The 26,490-nt window shown below is 62.1% G+C and overlaps 1 protein-coding gene across 1 annotated transcript in view; it reads right to left on the bottom strand.

Annotated features, from left to right (window-relative positions):
* Window positions 1-2,989: 2,989 nt before the first annotated feature.
* Tpcn1 (two pore segment channel 1) overlaps window positions 2,990-26,490 on the bottom strand; it is a 52,781-nt gene continuing 29,280 nt past the window's right edge. The window contains exons 4-28 of the mRNA XM_048785672.1: window positions 26,358-26,487; window positions 25,296-25,409; window positions 24,580-24,710; window positions 22,941-23,082; window positions 22,737-22,856; window positions 22,279-22,337; window positions 22,004-22,103; window positions 19,848-19,964; window positions 19,517-19,641; window positions 18,803-18,851; window positions 18,349-18,412; window positions 17,571-17,615; window positions 15,069-15,125; window positions 14,947-15,000; window positions 14,265-14,337; window positions 12,968-13,075; window positions 12,077-12,148; window positions 11,469-11,558; window positions 10,344-10,459; window positions 9,661-9,707; window positions 9,072-9,140; window positions 8,899-8,983; window positions 8,038-8,177; window positions 7,830-7,910; window positions 2,990-5,207 (exon numbers count right to left, since the gene is read on the bottom strand). Coding sequence (XP_048641629.1) covers window positions 5,097-5,207; window positions 7,830-7,910; window positions 8,038-8,177; window positions 8,899-8,983; window positions 9,072-9,140; window positions 9,661-9,707; window positions 10,344-10,459; window positions 11,469-11,558; window positions 12,077-12,148; window positions 12,968-13,075; window positions 14,265-14,337; window positions 14,947-15,000; window positions 15,069-15,125; window positions 17,571-17,615; window positions 18,349-18,412; window positions 18,803-18,851; window positions 19,517-19,641; window positions 19,848-19,964; window positions 22,004-22,103; window positions 22,279-22,337; window positions 22,737-22,856; window positions 22,941-23,082; window positions 24,580-24,710; window positions 25,296-25,409; window positions 26,358-26,487 — 2,299 coding nt within the window. The 3' untranslated portion in view covers window positions 2,990-5,096. The remainder of the gene's footprint in view (window positions 5,208-7,829; window positions 7,911-8,037; window positions 8,178-8,898; window positions 8,984-9,071; window positions 9,141-9,660; window positions 9,708-10,343; window positions 10,460-11,468; window positions 11,559-12,076; window positions 12,149-12,967; window positions 13,076-14,264; window positions 14,338-14,946; window positions 15,001-15,068; window positions 15,126-17,570; window positions 17,616-18,348; window positions 18,413-18,802; window positions 18,852-19,516; window positions 19,642-19,847; window positions 19,965-22,003; window positions 22,104-22,278; window positions 22,338-22,736; window positions 22,857-22,940; window positions 23,083-24,579; window positions 24,711-25,295; window positions 25,410-26,357; window positions 26,488-26,490) is intronic.

Raw genomic sequence — 26,490 nt, 5'->3', positions numbered from 1 at the left:
CTGGGTTCAAAAACAAATGAAGAAGAAGAAAAAAAGGAAAGAGAGGGGGGGAGGGAGAGAGGACCTGGGCGAGGACAGAGGAGCACCCCACAGGGCCAAGAGACCCTTCCCACCTCAGCGACTCTCATTTCCTGGGGTCGGGTCCCAGGAACTCTGAAGTGAGAATATCTGCTGAGTTGAAACATTCCTTTTGCGTCGCCAAAGCAGCTAGGAGTCAGAGTGGGACTCAGGCGGCGCCCACCTACTGGCCTGCTGGGTCCAGGCCGTCCTGAAGTCTCTTGGCTGTGTGACTTTGAGTGAGGTGGGACATCTCTGTGCCTCAGCTTCCTACCTGTAAAATGGGGTAGATGGCCCCTCCAGGCCTCCCGAGTGGGGACAGGGCCAAGCTGATTGCGGGTCCCAGGGCTGCCAGCGGGGCGCTGGGAGGAGAAGGCAGGCACCCACGGGTTCGGGAAGGTCAGAGATGCACGGTGGGTGGCCCCTGTGGCCTCCTGACCCCTGGGGGGTGTCTGGGAATGTGCGGGGTGCTGGGCCCTGAACCTTTCCCCGCATGCTGAGCCAAGCTCCCGCCCTGGGCTGCACCCAGCCTGCGCTGCGTCTTCACCCAGCTGCCCATGCGGGTGATGTCAAGAGACTGTCCTGACAGGCGGGAGACAGGGCCAGGCTGGAACAGGAAGGACTGGGTGACGCAGGTGGCTCCTGTGGCCAGGTAGTCGAGTTCTAGAGAAGAAGGTAGCCAGGGTCTGGGCAGTGCTTTCTCCTTGCAGATGAAGCCTGAGGCCAGCAGAACCTGACGGCCGCCTGCCCAGGCTGCCCGGGCTGCCCGAGAAGGAGGGGCGTGGGTGGCCGAAGCTGGTTTAAGCCCTTGCAGGGGAAGCACTGGGGAGCCAGGGGCTGGTGGCTGGTGGCTGGTGGAGACCAAGTCGCTCCCCGGTCTCTGGGAGCCAGGGGTCCTGAACAGACCCTCTGCTGCTGACTTGCAATCCGTGGCCCTGCGTGCTGGCCAGGCCGGCTAGCAAACAGCTGCGTGGGCTTGGGAAGTTGGCTTCTCGGGGAGGCGACACTGCTGCACATGGTCAACCCCGTGGGCTCCAGAGCTCCCTTCTCATCATGGATTCTCAGGCCATTCCGAATAGAGGCACTAGGCCTCCGGCCTGTTCCTTCTCTTCTGTGTATGTGTGTGTGCCGCGCGCGCACGGCCATTAGGTTGCGAGAGATAAGGGACACCAGGTTGGGCAGATGTCCTTGGGACTGTCAGGGGGAAAACACAAGTTGCTCTTTTAAAAAAAGATTTTTGATTTTTATTATTTATCTTGCGGATTGAACCCAGGGCCTGGCACATTCTAGGCAGGCACTCTGATTTTTTGAGATGTGGTCGGTCTCGCTAAGTTGCCCAGGCTGGCCTTGAACTTGCAGCCCTCCAACCTCAGCCTCCCGAACAGGTCACAGGTCACTGCGCCTGGCCGGCTTATTTATTTTGAGCTGGAATCTTGCTGAGTTGCCCAAGTTGCTCGTGAACTCCTGGGCTCTGTCCCAAGTCTTAGCTTCCAAGACTATAAAACGGAGGTGATCATAACACCTACCAGAAGGGACCACGGTGGCACCGAAGCAGCCAGTGCTCCCAAGGCCCCCCACACAGAGACCCTGGGTGGAGCCTGAGCAGCCACCATTCCTTCAAAATGCTCACTTTCAATGTCATCACAAAGGCTCAGCGTAGAACAGCTGACAGGGTTGTAGGGCCAGGCCCACTGACATTCTGCTATGGTTGCTTTATTATCTGTCCATCCATCTGTCCGTCCACCCGTCGTCCCATTTCTTATGAGAAGCTCCCAGGCAGGTGGGACTGGAGGTTGCTGCTTCTGGGGTCGTGGCTGGGTCCCCGGGTGGGGTCCGCCCCCATAGGTGGCCCAGGCGCCGTCTTGTTCTCCACAGCTGCAGCCCGAGGGCCTGCTGGTGTGGGTGCTGGCCGGCGCCCTGGGCCTCAGCCTGGCCTTCTCCCTGCTGGCGGTGCCCCTGCAGTGCTTCCGGCTCCGCAGGACCTACGGCGTCTGCCTGCTGCTCTTCTACCTGGGCTTCCTGGCCGTGGCCTTGCTCACCGAGTTCGGAGTGATTCACTTGAACAGGACATGACCAAGGCCACCTGTGGTGTGTTGGTGGCACCGAGGGGGCTCCTGCAGCCTTCTGCTGGGGACTGGAGTGGGCAGCTCCGCAGGTGGCTCTTGCTGCCGGGGCACATCAGCTGAGCCCTCCGGCCTGGACCCCAGCCCCGTTGCTGGCCTCTGGGGAGTGGCCTGGCTGTGGCCTGACTCCAGCGGAAGCCAGACCTCCTGAGTGACCCAGAGTCCTCAGAGGGAAGGGCTGGGCCTGAGGCAAAGGAATCGGCCTGGCTGCGGCCCTGGCGACCTGCCCTCCCTCTCGCTGGCCTTCGGGCCTCCTGCTCCCTCAGGTGACTCGGGTGAGGGCCCAGGTAAGCCCCCGGGTGTCGGACCCACAGGGACGGCCCGCGGAGCTCTCCAGTTGCCAGGTTCCCAAAGCCACAAGAACCAGGCGGATCAGCGTATCTGCTCAACCAGGACTGCGCAGCCCTTGGGCCGTGGCCCTGCCACATTCAGGGCCAAACGTGGGACGGTGGCCCTGGACTCTAGAACTCGGGGCTCCCCCGCTGCATACCAGGAGTTTGCCCACGGGCCTGCACCCACCTCAGGGAGCGCCAGGGCCTCTGGCCTTCTCAGGAAGCAACTGCTGCCCACTGCCCCTATGCCCTTGGTCAAGAGGGACTCGCCACCTTTTTCCCAAATAAAAAAAAAAAAGAAAAGAAAACAGGATTAAATATTTGAAGTATTTTCTGAGCAGCCACAGACTCGGCCATCCTTCTGCAGCCGGGACCAGGTGGTGACTGGCTGGTGGCAGGCCCCTTGGCCACCGTGGGACCTCTGCCCTCTCCCCGACACAAACCACAAGCCACGAGGCACGAGGCAGCAGCCATATGTACAAAGCAAAGGCTTTTATTAATGCGCCAGGAATCCAGGGACATGGCGGGTCCCCAGGTAACAAGTCACCTGTACAAGACCCCGGCGCCGCCCTGCCGTCATACAAAATGATTGTCTGCGAGGTGGAGTAAGGCTGGGTGGGGAGAAGCAGGGGGCAGGAGGCGTCCTCCCCAAAGTGCCACCGCCTCACCAGGAAGGGTGCACAGGGCCACACTACCCCTGCCAGGCTGTGACCCGGAGGGTAGCAAAGGCCACCTGGTCCCCTTCAGCTGTAACAGGTGAGGGAGGCATCTGAGCTAGAGGAGGTCCCAAGACACTCAGGGATCACATCTGGGGTGACAGCTGTCCCCTGCTTGGTGGGAGGGCTTGAGGGTCAGCTGGACAGGACCACAGGGAACCCTGTAGAGACAGCTGTCCCCAGTCCCCCCCTCCTGTCGGCACACCTTGCCCACCTGGTTCTGACTGAAGCCAGGGGCTCTGCCAGGCCAGGGCTGGGAATGGACCGGGCACCCCTGGAACAGGGCCGGCCTCCTGTTGGGGGCTCAGCCCCCGGGTAGAGGAAGGGACTAGAAGGGCCCTGGGTGCTCAGGTCAGGAACCCCTGTCCTCCTCTAGCAACTGCCCCCTCCCTGCTTCCAAAATGCCCGTTTGAATACACAAGGTAAAAGGCACCCGGTTGTGCAAATGAAGTCCCTTCTCTGGAGAGAAGGGTGTGGCCTGGGGCTCCACGTTGAGCTCCCGCATGGCCAGTGGCCCTCCAAAGACCAAGAGGCAACGTCAGCCTCCTCTGACAATCCCGGGATCGCGGCTTAAGGACTCAGTTTCCCCAAGGGCTTTAAGAGCGGACCTCCCCCCACCCCCAGGCCTGCAGAGGCTGCTGCAGGCCGCGGGGCCATGGGGATCAGGCTCCCTGGGATCAGGCTCCAGGGCCCTCTGTCCACCCCTTGCCCCCGGCCACAGGAAGCGTGGAGGTGGCTGGAGCCAGGTTGGCCCAGGACGCCAGGCTGGTGCCTGCTCCTGGCCGTCTATCCTCCCCTGCGTCTGCTGGCACCTGCCTGGACAGCTGGGCCAAAGCCCCCTCTGACCCCACTCTGCCACCACCACCAACACTGCCTTGCTCGGACACCCCAGGACGCCCATGGCTGAGTGTTTGCCTGGACTCCTGGCCAACCAAGGTCAGGCCAAGCCCACTCTGGCCTCAGCACCCAAGGTGCGGTGGGGGCTGTGCTGGGGCTGCCACTGCTTGTCCCCATGATTGTCCCTGAGTGGCCTGCTCCAATCCAGCAGCGAGGATACACACACGTGTGAAGGGCCACCGCTGTCCCCGGCACAAGCTGCCACCCCAGCGGATCACAAGGAGAGGGAATGAGCCGAGAGGTCCCTCAGGAACCGGCCAGACCCTGGGCCTCTCACCTGCCCCTCTTCCTGGTGGCCTGGATTCTGCACAGAGTCACTGTAGAAGGACATCCAGCGACAAGGTCTGGACCGCAGGGTGGGAGGGGCTCGGGGCAGCTCAGGGGGCAGGATCCCAGGCCAGCTAGTGCGTCTGCAGCGCCCATCTGGCTCCTGAGAGCTGCCCGTAGGCGTGACCTTGGTCCTCCTCACTCTCCCACAGGTCACAGGCGTGGCCCACAGGAGCATCTATGACACCATCTATGACACTGCCCAGGGCACTTGGGTTCCTTCCTTCCTTAGTGGTTTTGTCCCTAGAGCCAGACACAGGTGCTGTGACAGGGCCACGGGGTCAGTGGGGACACTGGTGGGTGGGAGCCTGCCTGTGAGCCCAGCAGGGACATGGGGCGGGGGGGCTGGCCTTGCGAGAGTGGCCTGGTTATCAGGCCAGGCTCAGGGGGTTCCGTCAAGGGGCTTCTGGAGCCCTCCACAGCGGCTGAACGCACTGGCCAAGGCCTCAACCGGCCACCCTGGGGTTCAGGAAGACGGGCCGGGCGACCCCAAGGTCAGCTGGTCCTCGGCTCTCCTCTCTGCAGGTGTGTGCATCCATGTGAGGCGTCCATGTATGTGATGTGCGTCCCCACGTCATCTTGGTGCATGGTGGGAAGGTAATACTACGTGTTATTGCATAGAAGAGACGGCGTCCCCGCTGGGGCTAGGTGACGGTCTGGGAGCGCGGGCGGCCACCGGGGGGCTGCGGGGCGGTGGGGATGGTGACGCTGCCCAGATGCTTCTCCTGCTCCCGAGCGTGCTCCTCGTACCACTCCTAGGGAGAGACGGCATGCTGAGGGCCACCCTCCCCGCCCGCCCTGCGCTGCCCCCGCCCCAGCTGGGGGATGGGGCAGATGTCCTTGGGACTGTCAGGGGGAAAACACAAGTTGCTCTTTTAAAAAAAGATTTTTGATTTTTATTATTTATCTTGCGGATTGAACCCAGGGCCTGGCACATTCTAGGCAGGCACTCTGATTTTTTGAGATGTGGTCGGTCTCGCTAAGTTGCCCAGGCTGGCCTTGAACTTGCAGCCCTCCAACCTCAGCCTCCCGAACAGGTCACAGGTCACTGCGCCTGGCCGGCTTATTTATTTTGAGCTGGAATCTTGCTGAGTTGCCCAAGTTGCTCGTGAACTCCTGGGCTCTGTCCCAAGTCTTAGCTTCCAAGACTATAAAACGGAGGTGATCATAACACCTACCAGAAGGGACCACGGTGGCACCGAAGCAGCCAGTGCTCCCAAGGCCCCCCACACAGAGACCCTGGGTGGAGCCTGAGCAGCCACCATTCCTTCAAAATGCTCACTTTCAATGTCATCACAAAGGCTCAGCGTAGAACAGCTGACAGGGTTGTAGGGCCAGGCCCACTGACATTCTGCTATGGTTGCTTTATTATCTGTCCATCCATCTGTCCGTCCACCCGTCGTCCCATTTCTTATGAGAAGCTCCCAGGCAGGTGGGACTGGAGGTTGCTGCTTCTGGGGTCGTGGCTGGGTCCCCGGGTGGGGTCCGCCCCCATAGGTGGCCCAGGCGCCGTCTTGTTCTCCACAGCTGCAGCCCGAGGGCCTGCTGGTGTGGGTGCTGGCCGGCGCCCTGGGCCTCAGCCTGGCCTTCTCCCTGCTGGCGGTGCCCCTGCAGTGCTTCCGGCTCCGCAGGACCTACGGCGTCTGCCTGCTGCTCTTCTACCTGGGCTTCCTGGCCGTGGCCTTGCTCACCGAGTTCGGAGTGATTCACTTGAACAGGACATGACCAAGGCCACCTGTGGTGTGTTGGTGGCACCGAGGGGGCTCCTGCAGCCTTCTGCTGGGGACTGGAGTGGGCAGCTCCGCAGGTGGCTCTTGCTGCCGGGGCACATCAGCTGAGCCCTCCGGCCTGGACCCCAGCCCCGTTGCTGGCCTCTGGGGAGTGGCCTGGCTGTGGCCTGACTCCAGCGGAAGCCAGACCTCCTGAGTGACCCAGAGTCCTCAGAGGGAAGGGCTGGGCCTGAGGCAAAGGAATCGGCCTGGCTGCGGCCCTGGCGACCTGCCCTCCCTCTCGCTGGCCTTCGGGCCTCCTGCTCCCTCAGGTGACTCGGGTGAGGGCCCAGGTAAGCCCCCGGGTGTCGGACCCACAGGGACGGCCCGCGGAGCTCTCCAGTTGCCAGGTTCCCAAAGCCACAAGAACCAGGCGGATCAGCGTATCTGCTCAACCAGGACTGCGCAGCCCTTGGGCCGTGGCCCTGCCACATGCAGGGCCAAACGTGGGACGGTGGCCCTGGACTCTAGAACTCGGGGCTCCCCCGCTGCATACCAGGAGTTTGCCCACGGGCCTGCACNAAGAGACAGCCCCAGGCCTGTGTGGAGCAGTAGACTTCCAGGAACTGGGTATGTGGATGATGGCGTTAAAGACTGTCACCCCACATTTTTAAAAGAACCCGAACCACAGACTGGTGGGTGGGAGCCTGCCTGTGCGCCCAGCAGGGACATAGGGGGGTGCTGGCCTTGTGAGGGTGGCCTGGTTATCAGGCCAGGCTCGGGGGGGTTCCGTAAAGGGGCTTCTGGAGCCCTCCACAGCGGCAGGGACATAGGGGGGTGCTGGCCTTGTGAGGGCGGCCTGGCTCGGGGGGTTCCGTAAAGGGGCTTCTGGAGCCCTCCACAGCGGCCGAACGCACTGGCCAAGGCCCTCAACTGGCCACCCTGGGGTACAGGAAGTACCCAGGTACCCAGGTCACCCCAGGTTCGTGCCTCTGCCGTGGCCTCAGCAGAAGGGGACAGAACTACAGACAGACAGAAGGGCAGCCTTCTCCCAGAGGGGATCCCACGTGCTCCTGAGCACTCGTCCCCACTGCTCTGTCCCCTGTCACAGGTGGGAATGGAACCCAGAGCTGGGCCCGACACTGTTTCCATGTCTCTGACCCTAAGCTCACTGGGCACTGCCCCTCCGCCCAGGAAGGCCAACTAGACTAAAGGGCATCGGTGTCAGGGCCCACGTGGCGCTTGGGTACTTAGCGCAGTCACCAACATGGAAAGGTGGGAGACAGTGGGAAGGAAAGAACTGTACCTTATCTTTTCTCTTAAAAACAAAACAAAACAAAAACAATCGGCCAAACCCCGCAGCAGGCCATGCGCAGGGGGTCACTCCCACTAGGTGACGCTCGGCTGCAGGTGAAGGAAGGCGGCCCCTTCTCTGGGCAGCACATCCTCGTCCAAGTGGCCATGTCCCCAGCCCTCCCTGTGCCTCCTGCTGTGCATAGTTGAGGCTGCAGCTCCCGCTCAGAGTGACAGGTGCTGGAGACTCATCAGGGCAGTGGCACCCAGAACAGGCCAGACGGGCGTGGAGGCTGGGCCAGCCGTCCGTCCCGACACCTCAGGCACTGGCGGCCCCTCCAGGATGCCGCTGGGCAGGGTGGCCGTGGGCCCTACCTGGATCTCCTCCTGGTACATCTTCAGGCTCAGGTCGCTTTTGGTCCTCGATCTCCGTCCCAGGAACGTCAGGGAGTTTTGCTGGAGAAGGGCGAAGGCTGCTGGATGTGGTTGCAGGGCCCCCATGCCAAGGCATGGCCTCCTGCCACCCAAGAGTGCCACCGACACTTGCGGGGAGGGGAGCAGCCATGCTAACCCCGCCCCTCACCTGGTACTTCTCCATCTGCGAGAGGGTCTCGAGCAGCCGGGTGACGTCGGAGGCGGCCCCGGGAGCCCCCCGGTAGAGCTCCAGCATGGCCACCAGCTCCTCTTTGGAGATCTCTTTCTCCAGGGTGATGCCACTGTCAACTGCAGAGAGGGGTGGCATGGAGCCTGCAGCTCTGCAGCCACCTCCCTGGGGCCCCCTGCGGGGTCCCATGTCACCCCCTCCAGCTGGCATCTGGGACCCCCTCCCTTCTGCTCTGGGTGTCAGCCTCCTGCAGACAGAGGCCTCGGGAGGGCCAGATTGTTCCCAGAGAGAGAGGGGACACGTGGGGACCGGTGCACAGGCAGCTCTGGTGGAGAAGCTGGAAATAAGGGGTCAGTATGAAGAAAGCTGGGCATCTGGGGGCACCACCTTCCCAAGGCCGGCGCCGGGGGAGCCCCGCTGGCCTCTGCCCAGTCGACTGCGTCCACAGCGCCTCAACCACAGTGGCACAAACTCGATGTTCAGCAACGTGGCGGAACTAACAGAGGAAACGGTTCCTACCACCTCCCCCGGCCAGGCCGAGACTGGGCTGTGCACTGTCCCTCTGGTTCCAGGCTCTGGGGGCCAGGCAGAGGGACGAGGGGTGTGGCTGCCACACCAGGCCCTGCTCTGTCCAACCTTATAATGTGACGCACGTCTTTAGTTTACAATGAGGTCGTGAGCACCGTTCTGCTATCAGATGGTGGAAAATCAATACAAGGAGGAGACCTAGGCAGGAGGGTCCCGAGGGACGGACAACCATGGTCAGCCTGCCAAGGCTGAGACAGACAGACAGGCAGAGGGGCAGAGGGGCAGCAGTGCCCGAGACGCGCCCCAACAGACCTTCCGAGCCCTGGTTCTGGCGGCTGTAGTTCATTCGGAAGACGAAGGCTTCCAGGATGAAGGCCACAATGATGGTCATCACCACCTGGCCAGGAGGGAGGGGGTGGGTCAGCGGCTGTGAGCACCCTGGGAGCCCACTTAGGTGCTGTGGCCCAGGCGCGGGCAGGGCCTACCATGGTCACGATGTAGAAGGTCATGAAGTACAGGCGGCTCCAGTGGGAGGTCTGCGAGGTGACCCCTTCCTGTAGAGCAAGCGGGGAGTGGGTAGGGCGACTCCAGGCCGTCCCTGGCCCTACCCAGGACCAGGCCTCCCCACTCCACAGACCCGTCCTCATTTGCTTTTGCTTGTGGAGGACAGAGGAGAGGGTCCTCGCTCCCCTGGGTCTTAAACTTCCTTCCCACCATGGAAGCCTGGGGTGCGACCTGGGAAGGCCGGTGGCCCTGGGGTCTCTATCAGAAGAAGGGTGGGCTTGGGGAGCTCAGAGAGGGGGACGTGTGCCCAGCGCTTCCCTTCAGAGACTGCATCTCCCCACATGGCCCAGATCCCGCCTTGGCTTTCTGAACTTGGACCTCAGGCCACACGGCCCCTCGATACCCACGTGGGGAGACAGCCAGGCTCGGGCGGCATGGGGCTCGGGAGGGGGAGGGCGATGCCAGCCTGTGCCACGGCCCCCGCTGAGCCTGGCCAGCCTGACACGGGCCTCCAGGCCCTGCGTGGTGAGGGGCCCCGAGGACGGGGGAGCCCCGGCACCGAGCCCTTACCATGATGATGTACCAGTTGTTGACAACCGTGAGCTCGAACAAGGTCACTGCAGAGGGAGGGGAAGGGGCATCTGATCAGAGCCCTCCTTCCAGACAGCTCAAGGCCACTCCCTCCCCTGGACACAGGCACCAAAGCCACAGAGTGGACACAGGCAAGCCTCCCTGGGCACCTGCTCCGTGGGGAGTCCTGCCATCTTGGCCTTTCCCCAAAGGGCACCCCCTTTGCCTCGACAGCCCGTGACAGCCCAGGGCTGGGGCAGGTCTTCCTGGGTGCAGACCTGCGCTGTCAGGAGGGGCCCCCTTCCCCACCCGGCAGGACCTCGTCCCTCCACCCCTGCCCCCATGGGGGGGACAGGACGGAGCTGGGGTAGGCCTCAGCCGGGGCAGCGTAGGACCCTGTCACAGCATTAATGTGGCTGGGTCCCTCTGCGGCTGGCACTGTGGCCTGCGCTCTAGTGCCAGCCTGCACCCTCCCAGCTGAGGCGTGAAGTCCTTTCCCCTAAACTGGGGAAGTTTCAGGCAAAGGAATAAAATCTGGTGGCCGAGGAGCCCTCGGCCTGGCCTGGACTCCAGCCCTCCAGCGGGGCCAGAAGGGACTCCACAGAATGGTAGCCAGTGGTTCAGGAGGGACAGCCGTGCCACCTCTGGGGCCTGCGGTGACAAAGGAGCCGCCCCTGGCTCACCGAAGCTGTTCAGGATATTGTCAAAGTTGTTGAGGTAGTAGTAGCCCTCCTCCACCACGGTGCTGTTGCCCTCTGTGCGGTTCAGCCAGCGGTAGGCGTCCGCCACCGTGCTGGTGCTGGGGAAGCGGGAGCAGGCGGGTCAGGACACGGCTGTCATTTCCGGACCAGCTTGTGTAGACGAGGCCCGGCCTGGCTCTGCTGTTGGCCGGGACTGGGTTTCCTCCCAGCCCTCTCTGGCCCCTGACCCTGCTGGCTCTGCCCCCAGCTGCCTTCACCAGGCCTCTCACAGCTCCAAGGCCACCTCTGCATGTGCCCAGCCAGAGGGTGGCTCCAAGGCGGCACCTTGCTCCGGGCTCCCAGAGCTTCACCCCTGTGAGGAGGCCGACTTCCCATTCCCCACTCGTCCTGTGTGGCCCTTCTGTTAAGTTCCACGTGGACACTCTGGAAAGTCAGCTTGGGCCACGGGGGCTTTTCAGAAGGCAGGGACCTGAGCCTCTGGCCAGTGGTGCCACCTGGCCACACAGCTGGGTCATGCCCTTGAAAAAGCTCCTCTGCTGTAAGGCCTGCGCCTGGCCAGCACAGCCTCCGGCCACAAGCTCAGCTCAACAATGTCCACGTTACTTTATTAGCGCTTAGAGAGGCCACACTGACCCACCTAAAAGAGGACACTGAACTGAAAGGTGACGGCAGTGCCTGCGGCCCTGTGAGCTGGCTCAGAAGGAGCAGGGCAGGGCGGTCACCGGTCTCCCTCCCACTCCATCTTGAGCCTCGCAGTCTTCCTGCCATGTGTCCATCTGTCCCATCCTAACAGGCTGCCCCTAGGTCCCTGGCCACTCCTGGAAGGAAGTGACTCGAGCCACTGTGGTCTGGGGAAGGGCAGCTGCAGGCAGCACAGCTCCTGAGCCCTGCTGGGGCCCGGGGGACTTGCTCCGATCCCCTCACCCGAGTTGACCCCGTCCAGAGCCCCCCTGCGGCGCTGGGCTCCCTGAGCACCGAGAGCCACACAGAACCACCCCAGGCCTGCAGGTGCTGTGGCTTGACAGGGACCTGGAGGCCGGGCCAGTGCAGTCCCAGCTGAGGCTGAGGCACAGGCGGCAGGCCTGGGGGGTGCAGCGGCTGACTCACTTGCAGCAGTTGGGGTACAGCAGGCCGCAGAAGAACTCCATGCCCACGATGGCGAAGGCGTAGTAGAAGGTGAGCAGGGTGAGGCCGAGGCTGGGGGCGCAAAAGCACAGGTGACGGGGGGCCAGGCGGGGCCGGCTCCTGCGGTGCCCGGCCTCCTGGGACCCTGAGCTGACTGCAGGAGAGGCATGCCCCTAGCCAGGCTAGCGACTGGACCGACTGGACCGACTGGACCGTGCCTGCAGGGGAGGGGCCTGCGGCTCCCGCATGGGGTAGGACGGCTCAGTGCAGGACTCTAGGGACAGGCGCCCCTTGGCCAGAGACTCGCCCTTACCTGTGAAGGCAGGTCACAGGTGCCCTTACCTGTGGACGCAGACACGGGGGTAAGTGAGTTGGCAGCTCCCCGCCCCCCTACTAGATACTCAAGACAGGTCAGTAGAGGAGAGTGGTGCCGGAGACCTGTGTGGTCAGATCGGCCTCCTTCGAGACCCTCGACCCTCGAGTTCCAGTCTTTCCTGGGCCTCCTTGCCCCACTACCACCCAACTCCCGGCCCCCACGGGGCACGAGCCTCCTGGTGCCTGGACCTGCGGGCCAGGAGGAAGGGCAGTACCTGGCCATCCGGGGCAGCAGCTCAAACATGGTGTCCAGCACGTTGCGGTATCGCTTCTTCAGCTTAAACAACCTGGGCAACGGCAGAGCTCCGTCAGGCATAGAGGCAGGACGCGCCCAGGTGGGGGTGCAGGGCCTCATGACGCATGCAGCTGAACGGGGCCCCAGAGTGGACGGGACGCTGCCCCTGGGGTGGAGCAGTGCCACGTCTCCTAGGGCATCACGGGGGAGGAGGCAGCAGCCACCATCCACCAGTTTACAAATGAAGCAGGTGGCCTGTGGGCAAAGCCCTGCTGTGGAGGAGGGGACAGACACCAGGCCCACAGAGGGGCTCATCAACAGAGCGTGGCAGCCTGAGAGGAGGGACATGCAGGCCCAGCCTTGGACACCGCAGCAGCAGGCTCTGCCTCCATGGTAGGCCCCGGCCGCCTGCCTCCCTCCCTCCAGGAAGGACGTGGGGCTGCAGGTGGGCAGGCGGGGAGGAGTCCCCACTTCTGAGGGGCCCAGAGAGGTAGATGCTGTGGGTGGAGGGGACCCCATGGGGAAGACAAGTCCCCTCCCAGAGGCGGGCCAGGGAAGCACCCGGCGCCCTGCGTGTCCCTGCTGAGCCAGTCTGACTGACGACTCTGGGCATGTGGTATGGGTGGTGGCCGAGCTCCCATGGGCCAGGATCTGGGGCGCTCACATGGCCAGGAACACGGGCAGCGTCCCGTCCACTCTGGGGTCCCATCTAGCTGCATGCGTCATGTGCCCCAGGGGAAGGCAGTGGCCCTGCTCAGGCTGTGTCTGTAGGGCTGTGACATCTGCAGACTCCAGCCCCAGGTCTCGGGCTCATTCTGGGTCCCTCCACTTCCCCAGAGTTCACCCTCCCTCTGTCCCCAGCCCCTGTCACCTTAGCAGCTGGAGGGGACGCAGGACCACTATGAAATAGAAGGGTTCCATGTTGAGGGCCAGAGCTAGCAGTCCCAGGAGGGCGAAGGCCGTGACAGAGAAGTCGAACCTGGTCCGGGAGAGAAGCAGGGGCTGCCAGCGGCCCGGGGGCCGGGGACCCTCCTCCATCCACTCTCAGTCTCTAAAAGCCAGGCCCAGCAGGGCGAAGGCAGGCCACGAGGGGCCACGTCCAGCCAGGCCCAGGGAGCACCCTCCTGCTGTCTTATGGTCACTGAGGTCCAGCGGGCCAGGCCTGTCAGTGCAGGTCCAGGGATCAGGCCTCACACGAGCTCTGGGGGACAAACACCTGGGGGCTCTGCAATGGTCTAATGACAGAGAGCAGCAGGTACGGCCTCTGCTGTGCCCAGGACCTCTGTCACACTGGGGACTGTCCATCCCAAGAGACCTTGTGAGGGAGAGAAGGGGACTCCGGCGAGACCCCCACCAGAGTGGGACACTGGCCCTTCCCTCAGACACACATACACACAATCTCCTGGACTTTCTGGCACTTTCTCTGAGTGCTGGGGATGGAACCTGGTGATTCCTTCCTGCTAGGGGAGCGCCCAACCGCTGAGCTGGTCCCCGCCTTTCTCCTTCCCCTGGGAGTGGTCTTCCAGGTGGCCCACGGGTGGCCCACGCTGGTCTTGAGCCTCTGGGCCCCCGCTACCCTCCCGTCCTGGATTCCTCTGGTAGACTGGCTTGACTCTACCTAAAACACCACACGTCACAGGTGAGTGGCCTTCAGTGGGAGGGGAGGGCCGCCTGAGCTCAAGGAGGGCAGGGTGGGGCCCTCGCTGTGGGCACTTGGTTTCAGGAAAGGAGGACAAGACTCCAGAGGGGCCTACGGGACCTCAGGGCCACTTCCTGGAGCGGGGCTGGTGACGAGGGGCTTCTGACAGGAGCTGGGCCCTGGGCGGCCCTGGGCTGTGCAGAGCTGCTCCAGGGAGACAGGCCTGCTGCCCTCAGCCTTCCCCCCGCGTCCCAGGGGGGACAGGATGGCAAGGGGACTCGATGGCAGGGAGAGGACACGATGGCAGGGCACAAGGGAGGACATGATGGCAGGTCACGGGGAGGGGACACAATGGCGGGGCACAGGGGGGACAGGACACAATGGAGGGGCACAGCGGGGACAGGATGGCAGGGCCCAAGTAGGGGACAGGATGGTGGGGCGCAGGAGGGACAGGATGGTGGGGTGCAGGGAGGGGACAGGATGGCGGGGCACAGCGGAGACTCCGGGCTGGCAAGAGTGGCCCACTCACAGGTTCCAGCCTGAGGACAGGTACTCCACGGGGCCCAGGCCAGCGACTTTCAGGAATAGCTCCACCCCGTAGACTGTGGACAAGGCGGCGGTCAGCATCCTGCGCCCCCCCGCCCACTCGGCTCAGGCATGTCCTTGGGGATCCCAAGGCCACATGGGCCTGGCCCAGATGGGGGCTGATGGGGCTGCCCCGTCCTCTTTGGGGATGGCCCAGAACCCAGGCATTTGCTGACACACTCCCTGGGCACCTCCCATGCCAGGCGAGGTGTGAGCACCAGTGGGCGACGCTGGGCCACGCCTGCTGGCCGGGCCTGGGGTCTGGGCAGTGAAGGGGACAGCATGGTGTCAGGGAAGTCCCTGATGGGACAAGGAGGCCAGGCAGAGAGAGGGGCGAGGAGCTCACACAGAAGGAGCCTGGGCACAGGCCGAGGAAGGTGTGGGTGTGGACAGGTCGCGAGTCTCCACGCGTGTGAGCAAGGACAGCGAGAGTGGCAAGGGGCAGGCTTGCCAGGCCTGGTGAGCTGGAGGCCACTGTGCTGGGGGTGGTCAAACCTGGGCCCTGGACCTGCCCCGAGGGCGAGGAGAGACCCGGAGGAGGGACAGGGCTAGGCTTCCGCCCCCCTCCCCGAGGGTCCCTGTTTGGGGAAGCCAAGGTCCCTGGCCGCAAGGCTCCGGGAACTTACTGGTGAGAAAGACCAGGTAACTCCAGGGTACGCGCTTGGAGAAGAAGTTCCCGCCTGAAAGACAGAGGAGCCCGCTCAGGGTGAGCGGCCAGCAGGGAGGGGGCACCCCAGCCTCAGCTCACCTTTCAGCATAAATGTCTCCACGAGGATCCACATCCCGTTGACTGCTACCACCAAGTCTGAAATAGGCCACAAGGGGACAGAAAGGACAGGGGGCTTGGGACCCTGCAGTGGCAGCTGCGTCCCTGGTTGACTCCTGGAGAGCTCTGGGGCGAACAGAGAACAGGGCCACCCCACCCACTGAGGGGGAGCTCCCTCCTGCTCAGGGATCTCACTGTGGAGCCCAGTCAGTAGGGCTCCACTCGGGGACAGCCAGGAGTGCCACAAAGCCCCCTCTACGTCACCGCCAGGACACCAGGAGACGTCTGGACTATGCCCTGTTGGTGTGAATGCAGGGCACATGCAGGGGGCTGAGGATGGAAAACCGTCCCCTGGGGCGTCTGTGAAGGACTCCGTGAGCTACTTGGCAGAGGTGCAGAGCACCGAGCCCCTCACCCAGCAGGCCCTCGGCCGGGGATCCCCCAACAAGGCACTCGCCAAAACCCAAAAGGAAGAATACAGCCAGCGGCTCCCGGCAGTGCCACTTAAATGGTCATGCAGGCGCTGGATGAAAGATCACTGCTGGGCATAAGGCAGCCTGCGACTGGGGTGAGGAGGGAGCCGGTGGGGCCTCTAGGACAGGTTCACTGAGAAAGAAAGTGTCCAGTGTGCCGCTGTCGGCTTCAGACGGGGAGAGACACCTTACAGGGTTTAAAAATCAGGAAGAAAAACCATAATGAAAGTCACCCACGGGGAAGATGACAGGGAAAGTCTCAACTTCCTGAGTGTGTGTGTTTTGCAGATCTGACTCGGAACCATATAAATAGTCTACATAATCAGAAGCAATCCCCCAAAATCAAAAACAAGATGAAACAAAGGAAGACAAACGCGTATCCACCCAGAGGAGGCACCAGTGAGCCAAACAGTGGCCGAGTAGCCCAGAGGGATGCAGCTAGTCCCCACACCCCTGGGACTGTGCTGGGACTGATTGACTATGCCAGTGGTGTCGGGCACCTGTGCGTCAAGACCGGGGGTCCGGTCGTGTCAGATTGCTGGAGTGAGGCGGGCACCCCGCAGTCCTGAACACTGAGTATCAGGAGGAACACGCAACAGTCGTTATTTACTGTTCTGTTTATTTACCTATTCATTTTGGTACTAGGGATTGAGCCCAGGGGCACTTAAACCACTGAGCCACATCCCCAGCCCTTTTTAAAACTTTATTTATATAGAGACAGGGTCTCATTGAGTTGCTCAGGGCCTTGCTAAGTTGCTGAGCCTGGCTTTGAACTTGAGACCCTCCTGCCTCAGCCTCCCAAGCCACTGGGATTACAGGTGTGCGCCACCGTGCTCCACACAGTTATCTTTTAAAAGGTAATATGCTGGGCTGGGGCTGGGGCTCAGTGGTAGAGGTCTTGCCTCACACGTGCAAAGCCCTGGGTTCGATCCTCAGCACCACAGAAAAATAAATAAATAAATGAATAAATAAAAAAGTATTGTATCCACCTACAACTAAAAAATAAATATTTTTTTAAAAAGGTATAAATGCTAGCCACTTCCATGGAAAAGCCTAGTAACCGTCACCAATCCCAAGCCAGGAGCACCCCCAGCACGTCTGACTGTGGTCTCTAAACACGACTTCCTGCTAAAGGGACCGAAGCTCCTTGCAAAGACTGAATCTGCTTGAGCCTGTAGTCTGGTTCTGTCCAAGAGAATCTTCCGTGGTGATGGAGATATTCTTATCTGTACAGTTTGGTCACTGTTTGAGGCTACTGAGCACTTGAAATGCTAGTGGTAACTGAGTTTTTATTTTAAATTAGCTTAGAAGTTACTAGCAGAGTCTTGGTATCCAAATGACAGGAAATACGCACCAGGGGAGCATGCAAAACCAAGAGAAAGGACTAACAGCCCCATTTCCTCAACTGAACACTGCAAGAGGGAGAAAAGAAGAACAGGGCTTGGTGGCACATGGCTGTCATCCCAAAGGCTCGGGAGGCTGAGGCAGGAGGATCTCGAGTTCAAAGCCAGCCTCAGCAAAAGTGAGGCACTAAGCAACTCAGTGAGACCCTGTCTCTAAATAAAATACAAAATAAGGCTGAGTTCAATCCCTGGTACCCCCCCCCCCGCCCCAACAAAGAGGGAGAAAGGGATGGGATTCTGCAGATTCAAACAGCCTGAGGAGAAACAGCAACCTGTTCTGGAACGTGTCTGAACACATCCTGATCTAATCGGATGAGGAGCTGGAGTGAGGGTCCAGACCACCAGGAAGGCCTGGCCTGCGGTGACATCTGCCGTCCCGGGTGCTGGCACACAGAAGCGCCGGCATGGTCTTCCTCCCTCCATTATTGACTGACTGACTTAGCGCCAGGGAGGGAACCTGGGGCCTCACACACGCTGTCCACTGAGCTACACCTGCTGACCAGGCTGGGCATCTTCTATAGTCAAACGCACAACTGTTTCCCCTCTACCGTGCAGGACAGCAAAGGCTCAGGAGGGAAGGGCCCGGAGCAGGGACAGGCCACACTTACACATGAAATACTGGAAGGCCTTGGACTTCACCAGGATGTTGATTCCTGTTTGGAGAGGAAACGTTCAAATGAAATCCTCACCTGAAGGACACCGTCTCCAGCCACACACTTCATGGACAGGTCAACCAGGACATGGATGCCAGGGGCTGCAGAAGGAGGGCCTGCCTGAGGGAGCCTGTGCTTCTGCTTGGACCCCAAGGGGACGCACCTGGAGCCCACAGAGCACAGCCAAGCTGTGTCCACTGTGGGACTTCCGCTGCTGCTCCTCAGCCCAGCCTACCTGTCCACCCACCCATTCAGCTAACGGTCATCCATGGGGCAGAGAAAACCCATGCCCAGCGAGGGCCCGGCTGTGGGAAGCATCCCGGTGTGCACGCGGCAGCTCAGCCTTATTCCCAAGAGCCCAGACCTAGGCTTAGGCTGTGACACAAGAAAGTCCTTGTGGGCCAACCACACACCTATGCAGAACTACCAAGATTCAAAGTCCTCTATTGTTGTAAACACACCAAAAAATCTCAGAAAGGCCCAGGTCAGAGAGCCGAGTGGCCATCTTGGGGTGGATAAATTTCACTTTCTTCCAATGAGCTGACTTTCTAGATTTTCTTCAATGAATACTATTGCTTTGGTCTAAGTGAGGAAGCATCCAGAAGGTCCCGCTGCTGTTGTGCCACGGACACTGGGCTCTTGCTCTGCACCAGGCCACCTCCACGAATGTCTGCCTGTGGCCTCCGAGACCCCCGCCTGCCCCAGGTGTGGGTCACCCTCAGGTGGACCTCACCTTTGAAGATGAGGAATGCGGTCCTGGGAAGCTCATCGAACCAGTGCTCTCGGTTTCTCTTGACCTGCGGGGCAGGGGGCGCAGGAGTCAGGCCAGGGCGTGGCCCCTCCTCCCTGCCAGCGCAGCTGACCCAGAACAGCTGAGTGACAGCAGCACGGGCAGCCATGGGGCACCTGGAGTGCGCGGGGCTCCTGCCCGACTTTCCCCTGGTCCTGGACTATCTCCAGGGAGGACTTGCTCCCACAGGTGAGCCAGGCACCTGGGAAGCTGGGCTAACTCACCTGACGTCATAGAAACTGAATGCGCTTAACCACAACCCTGCGTCACCACACGGGGGCTGACGTGGGGGCCGGGCCCTGCTGTGCAAGGTGCCAGGGCTGCACCTCTGAGGCCTCCGTCCCCGCTCCCACTGGGCGCCCACCTGCCCGCCCCTCGCCCTCTCCCGGGTACTCGCCTTCCACTTGAGGGCAGCGACTTCATAGATGTCATAGAAGTCCTTCAGGCTATCAGAGCAAAAGGAGGAGGCACACGCTAGCACCACCCCGAGCCCCAGCTCCCGCACTCACAGGGAGCAAGGGACAGCTCGTGAGTCCCAGCATGTCCTCTGATCTCCTGTCCCAGGGGACTTGGGTCACCCAATCAACCAGCCATGCTGACTGATCCCCATGGTCCACACTGATGCTGACAGTCTCCACGCCCGAGAGCAGCCACAGAACACCGCGATTTCGAGATGGACGCTTAGCGTCCTCCAGCAGAGGCCCCAGGGGAAAGGCTGGACTGAGCATACCCCAGTAGGAGGCTGCTTCGGAGCCTCAGCAACAGCCCGGAGACCCTTCTGCCCACCGAGTCCTTGGCTCAGTTCTCTGCACTGTGCTGGGCGCATGTGTGTGCGCATGTCCACCCCCTCCACCCACTGGACAACCCCTGCCCTGGGCTCCAGTGCCACCGGCTGGGCCAGGGCAGACGTTCCTTTTTCATCCAGCCTGCTTGGCAGTTGGACCTCTGTGACTCACAGAGGGATCCCGACACATACCACCCACCCGTAGAAGCTCAGGGACAAACGGAAATCTAACGAGCCTCTGCCACCTGCTCCCGCTGCTCTGGCGCCCCAGCTCCTGGGGTGAACACCATGTCTGGCCGCGCTGCCCCCACTGGCACCGGCTCTCACCTGAGCAGAGGTGAGTCGCTCTGATTCAGGGCCTTGAAAGTCAGAAAGCGCTCCCGGGCGCTCATCCGGGGCTTGTAGAAGCGCATTAGGCCTTCGAACTGCCTGTAGGAGATGCCCGCGGGCCTCTGGGGGGGCGGAGGACAGGAGGTGGATCGGGGATCCAGCCCAGACTGTTCCCCACCCAGGGCAGCCAGGCTAGACGCCAGCACACGTCCCAGGCCCTGCTCCTTCTCCCTGGCAGGACTCTGGTCTGCGAAGTCTCTGGCCCCACAGGCTCAGGGGCTGCTCCGGGCAGGGGCAAAGCAAGGCCCACCCCTGCCCGCGCCCCTACCCGCTGGCTGATGAGGAGACGGTAGGCGTGCTGGATGGCGGTCCTCCTGTGCAGCAGCAGAGACTTGAACTTGCGCTTCTCGATGTCACTGAAGGTGTCGAACACCACGGCCAGGAGCTGCGGGGGAGGCAGAGCCTGACTGTGCGCCCTGCAGGGCCGGACCGGCAGGAAGGCGTCACCAGTCAGCCGAGGGGACTGGAGACCCCTGCATGCACCCCAGGATACAGGACTCTGGTGGCTCTCCACAGGAGCCATTCACTGCCACCTGTCCCTGGCTGGGCCAGGGACAAGCGAGGGGACAAGGAAGCAGCAAGAGGGGCAGGAAGAGACATCATGGCGGTGTTCTTCCTCCTGCTCCCAGTACTTGTGCGTCAGGGCTTCATGGGTGGCACAGAAATAAGGGGAGGAGGAGGCCGTGCTCCACGAAGCAGCCTCAGGGATGCCTGGTACCCTCAGCTCAAGGACACCAGCTGCATTACTAGAGGGCAGGGGGCGGGAGGGGGAATGTGACAGAATCCCTTTCTGGAACACCCCATCTTTCACAGGCGTTTTGAGGGTGCTCTCCTGCCCTTCCAACCTTCACATCGGCCCCCCATTTACTCTGTGCAGGTCACAATGAACGACTCTTCCCTAGCTGGGCCACGCAGCCAATATTTCAGGCTATGAAGGCCAGGTGGCTGGCCGCCACTCCCAGCTGGCCACACCAGTTGTTCTGTGAAACCAGCCACAGAAATGAGCCAGCTGGTGAGCGTGGCCATGTGACAATGGAACTTTACGACCTGGCGTGGGCCAAGTCGCTAACCCTTGCCCCAGACTGTTGCGCCCACGACATTATATAATTATTGGTTTTCACCCACGGTCCCTGCCCCGACTGCCTCCCAAAGCCAGCCACAGGAGGGAGAGGTCCTCCTCCCCGAGGTGGTCACAGGAAGCCAAGCTCCCGTCCAACAGACCACGGCCCCTCGCCTTTCCACAGGCAGCTGTCCTGTGGCCTGGAGGAGAGGCCGCCCCAGAGAGGCCGAGTCGGGCGGCAGGGCAGGAGACAGTGAGGGCGTGGAGGCTCCGACAGCCTCCCTGGGCCTCCACCCTGCGTGGCTGCACTTATGTCCCTGAGTTCTGGAGTACCTCCAGGTGGACGGGGTCAGTGCAGTCAGGTTACAGGCCACCAGGTGGCCTCAGATGGCTTACTGGTGGAGAGAAGGCTCCTCCCTGGAGAGGTCCCAGGAGCCTCCGTGACTGTGGTGTGAGTGAGGGGACAAGCCCTTGCTTTTCCCAACAGACAGTTCTAAATAAGTCACAGGGTAGGGCTCACGCCAGGGGGTGGGAGGTCACTGTCTTTCTTTTAAAATTGGTCATAAAAAGAAAGTATCTTCTTTTTTTTGAAACTAGAAACGTCTAGATTTCACAAGTCTGCCCAGAGAAAGCGTCTTCCATGTCCATCTGAGCCGGACTCCGTGACAGTGTAAAGTGCTTTCTGGAAATTGACCAATAAGCCTAACAGGCTGGGGGCAGCTCACTGGGGAATAGCACTGGCCAGCACCCGGTCCCAGGCTCACCTTCAGGGACAAAAAGCCTCCTGCCAGCTCTGGCAGGGATCTGGAGGACAGCCTTGTGGCCAGCCTCTCTCAGCAGGCACCCCCAGAGCCCTCAAGTGCTCAGGGTGCACGTCTCCTGAGTGGAGGGTGCTCCAGCCAGATCCTGGGGTTCCTGATGAGCGGGGCACAAGCACACAGTGCTCCTGGCCTGTGGGCACAGGGTGAGGGTGGCTGGGCAGGGCCCTAGGGTCTGCCCACAGGGCCACGCTGGGCTGTGGCTGGGGCTCACTCCTCTATTGGTCTCACACTTGCAGTTTCTGCCTCTGTCGCAGTCACAACAGCCCCTGGCGGGGGTTGGGGTGGGTGGGGGTGAGGTGCTCCACCCTCAGGTCTGAAGTACTCTGCAGCCTGGCTGGGCAGGGTGGACGCCAGTCTCCAGGGTCACTCTGCCTGTGCTTCAAGAATGACAAGATCCCTGAGCAGCCCTGGCCTGAAAGCCGGCACCGTCAGCAGCAGCACTGACCCCAAGAGGATGCCACCAACAGGGGGACCTGACACAGTCCCCAAACATCACACCTGCCAGGAGCCTGGGCCCCACCCGTGGCCCGCCCAGCCTCTTACCAGGTTCATGATGAAGTACAGCTCGATGGACAGGTACACGATGAAGAAGGCGCAGGACCAGGGACTCCGGGCGTAGGCGGGCATCATCACATCTGGGAAACTGACGCACACAGGGTCAGTCGCGGGGCCTCCACGGACATGCCTGGCGCAGGACAGTTCCCTGCGCAGCCCACGCTGGGCCCCGAGGCTGAGCCCCGAGTGGAGCATGGCGGCCGAGGTGTGCAGTGCCCTTGGCTGGGCCCACGGAGGACGGAGGGGAGGGCGCCTGGACTCACTTGGCCGTGGTCAGGAGGACGAACAGGCTGACGATGCTGTCCTCCAGCGTGTGGAAGTACTGCGGGAGGTGCAGGGACACGTGAGGGCACACTATGGCCAGGCCACCTGCAGCGCCTGCCCTGCTCACCTGCTCCCCTCCCCTTGAGGAGCCCCTGGGAGGGCCGAGCATGGAGGCACCCTCTGGCAGGGGCAGGCCACCAACTTCGGGGGACATGTCTGGGCAAGGAGCCTGGTCCCTGCACTGCTCTGCCAGTGTCCTGGCATTCCAGGCCTGGTCTTGGATGCCCTCCTCAAGGGACAGGAGGGACTGCCTCGGCCCTGAGGTGACCAAGAGCTCAGGTCTGTGGCTCTCAGGGGCCAGGAGCCAGGCAGAGTGTCCCTTCCCAACCTGCCTCACGCTCACTCCAGCCCCCTTGAGGGACAGCCACAGGAAGAGACCGCGGCCTCGGCTGCTTACCGGGTCAGCAGGGTTGGAGGAGAACAAGTAGAAACCTGGAGGGTAGCAGAGGAAGACCAGAGGTGTGAGAGCGGGAGTCCCAGGGCCAGGAAACTGAATGTCACACACGTGGCGGCCGCTCTAGGCCCCAGGCGTGGAGGGGGCTATGGGCCCAAGAGGTCATGCTGTTTGAAGGAGCTGGTGCACTGTGCTCTGGGGGCCCACTGCCCCCGGAAACGTGCCCAGGATGGACGGCCTTTCTTTAGAATGGCTGCGGACCTGTATTTTGCGGAGTCTGGGTCTAAAGAGCCGCCCCAGCTCTGCAGACCAACAAAGCCCATCTGGAGGCTGGATCTGGAGCCCTGGTCTGGAGGACAGAGTGGCCAAGCCAAGTCCCAAAGGGGTCCGGCTGCTCCCCTGAGCCAGGGTCCTGGGGAGGGGCACCCTTCCTGTCCCAGGATGAGCTGTCCCAAGTCCTTGGAATCCTGAGTGAGAAAAGGGGGACTCTCCACCCTCAGATGCAATCTGTCCCCCGAGAAGCACAATGTGATTCACCCAGGGCAGGTGGGAGGAGTGGGAGAACACGGTTCAGGACTGGGTGGTCATGAGGGCTCCTTGGTTCTGGGGCTGTCACCACCCAGGGGTCTCTGGAAACATGCCTCTGTGGCATGCTAGAACCCACCATGAGCCTGGGCCAGGATGCCAGGTCACACTGCCTGTCTAAAGAGCCCAGACTTCTTCCAGGTGACAAAGGCCGGCCTCGGGGGGCCTCCTGTGAGGCTGGATCCTGAGCCAAAGGTGCAGGCACATGCCGCAAGGGAACCAGGGCACCTGCGCTGGGCAGCACCAAACCACGCGCTGCAGCGGGTCTGCATGTGGCCAGTGTCCACAGCAGCAGACCAGGGGCACGCCCACTGTACTCAGGGCAGCGTCGAGGAGCTACGTCTGCACGTATCAAAAGGCATAAGCCCAATGGGCACAAGAGAGCAACCTGCCACCCGGGCTGCGGTGCCCACCTGGGGTTCTCAGCCACGTGGGAGGCCCAGGCAGGAGGGTCAGAGGTACGATTGACCAGCCTGGGCAACTCAGTGAAACCTTGTCTCAAAATAAAAAAGCGGGCTGGGGACACAGTGCAGTTGGTAGAGGGCTTCTCTCACACGCACAGGCCCTGGGTTCAATTCTCACCACAGCAAAAAAAAAAAAAAAAAGGCCTGGGGATGCAACTCAGTGGTAGAGAGCTTAGGGTTCAACCCCCAATGTTGCAAAANGCGGCGGGCAGGAACAGGGCAGGTGTGGCAGACATAGCACCCGTCCCCGTGGCCCAGGTGAAGAGGGCCTGCAAGTGCGGGAAGGGCAGCAGGCCAAGCACAGGGCCTCGGGCACCAAGGTCAGCTCCCAGAGATACCCCAGGGCCCGCCCCAGGGACGTGATTCCCACCCTGCCATGGGCACAGAGGAGGCCCTGCTGGCCACTGTCACCACAGGTCCCCCCACGAGACAGTCTTGGATGGGTCTCCAGAGACATGTGACTCTGGGTGTGGGCTGGCATCGGTGTGGTCCTGGAGCCCAGGGAGGCGCCAGGAGGGCCTGCCCGATCCACCACGATGCTTCACATGGCCGCCTGCTGGGACGGGTGCTGCTGTGCCCAGCAGGTGACAAGCAAGTGGCACGCTCTGTGGGGAGCTGGCCCCAGAGGGCAGCAGGCAGGACAGACAGGGCCCTGGACGTGGAGTCAGGGAAGCTCAACCCACAGGACCCGCCTGCCCGTGCCAGGCCAGCAGGGGCTCCGGGCCCCCGGCTCCACAGGCCAGAGGTCAAGGCCGCCCGCAGCAGGGCCCATCCACACAGCCTGCCCCGGGCCTTACCGCCGAACGCCGCCACAGTACCGGCAGTCCACCAGGAAAATGCAGCGCAGGGCCCGGGTCACCCGCACATGGGACGTCTGCCGCACCAGCACCACGATGGCCTCCGCGAACTGCACCACCAGGACGCAGGTCTGGACGGCAGGCCCAGGGCGTCCGTCAGGCCACAGCCGGCCCCCACCCCAGCGCACCCAGCAGACGTGTGGCCCCAGGGGAAGCATTCCAGGGACTGCTCCCCACCACAGCCCACCGTCACCTGCCCTCAGCATCCACCAGCCTCTCCCACGTCCACTCCCACCAGGAGGCCCTGGAGGTCTGGGCCCAGCCTGACCTCAGCTCCCTGGGGACATTCTCCTAGACGGGCGTGCACACTCGTCACACTGCCGAGCGCTACCCCGACTCGCCCTACTGAGGCCTCCTCTACCACACAAGAGGTGCACAACGCTGGGGCAGTCAGTGTGGGGCCAGCAGGCTGAGTGGACCCCTCCCTTCCACCTGGATGCATGTGCACTGTGCAGGGCACACACCTACGGTGACCCAGAGTGTGCCAACATGGAGCTCCAAGACTATGCTGGTACTCCCAGGACACCTGGGGACGTGCCGAGGCTGGCAGGACCCTGGGTGACATCCGTGGGGGATTTTAAATCAGTCCAAAGATACAGGTTTGAAGCACCCAGGGGAGAAACAGGTGCCACACGACCGGCAGACAGACACGTCACCTTGACCATGGTCCGCTTGTGCCGGACGAAGGTGTGGAGGCCCAGCCACCGCGATTTCATGCAGAGCTCGAACACCACCACCATCAGCGCAAACAGCTCCAGGGTGGCGTGGACCTGCAACCAGGCATGGGGCGTGGCAGGCCACCACCCAGGGTCACCTGTCTTGGCCCCACACCCAGGCCTGCCAGGGCCCCTTCCTAACACACACAGCCCTGGACGCGGAGCGCCCCAGAACATCTCCACACATGGACTGTGCACCTGGTGAGAGGCCGGGGCCTAGGGCGCGAGGAGAGGAGCAGAGGGGTGACAAGACTCCCATCTAGTTCCAGGAAGGATGCCATGAGATTTACAAAAGACCCAGAGAAGAACATTAAAGCAGCATGGAATAGGAACTTAAAAACCAAGGGGACAATCCAAGAGTCTGAGAGACCAGGCTCGGAGCACAAGTGGCCCCTCAATCTCGTTCCCCAGTTGGCACCAGGACAAGAACGCAGGGAAGGCCCTAAATGAGCCTCGTCTGCTCAGGGTGCCATGTCCTCCAGGGGACAAGGTTCCCCTGAGGAGAGAGAGCCAGCTCCAGGAGCAGAGCGAGGAGGAGCGGTGGGGACGGGGTAGCTGGGAAAGGGTCACAAGGGCCTGGGGCCCAGGCTGCTCAGCGAGGGTGTCCTTTCCTGTTCCTGCTTGAGCAAGGGACATGGCACTCCCACACACCACCAGGCCCCGTGCTGACCATGGGCTCTGCTGGGCAAGGTCATCTGTGGGACTGGACCGTCCTCCTGCCACCGGTGGCCCCAGCTAACTGCCTTCTCGTCGAGGTTGGAGACAGTGTGCAGGCAGTGGGGTGACCGAGGGGTGGGTACTGGTCCTGAGGGACACCAGTGGGACCCCTCCCTGACAGACTCCCGGGGAGGCTGCTGACCCCACTCACCCAGTGAGACTGTGGGGTCCTCAGGGCTTCAGTGGCCAGGCTTGTTTCAGGTCTGTTGCAGCCCCTGCCCTTCTAGAATGTTCCCTCCTGCTGTCTGCCCCAGAAAGCCCCACTCGCTGGACCCAGGCACTCACGTAAATGCCGAGCCGGAGTGCAGGGACGGCGGGCGCCTCGCACAGGGACAGCAGCAGCAGCAGCAGGGCGGTCAGCAGCTCCATCAGGTAGAAGAGGTGGTTGTGTACGAAGAGGTAGGCCCCCAGCGCCCTG

The sequence above is a fragment of the Marmota marmota genome, unplaced genomic scaffold, assembly GCF_001458135.2.
Source record: "Marmota marmota marmota unplaced genomic scaffold, marMar, whole genome shotgun sequence".
Classification (NCBI taxonomy): Eukaryota; Metazoa; Chordata; class Mammalia; order Rodentia; family Sciuridae; genus Marmota; species Marmota marmota.
This window is presented reverse-complemented; position numbering and strand designations above follow the sequence as displayed.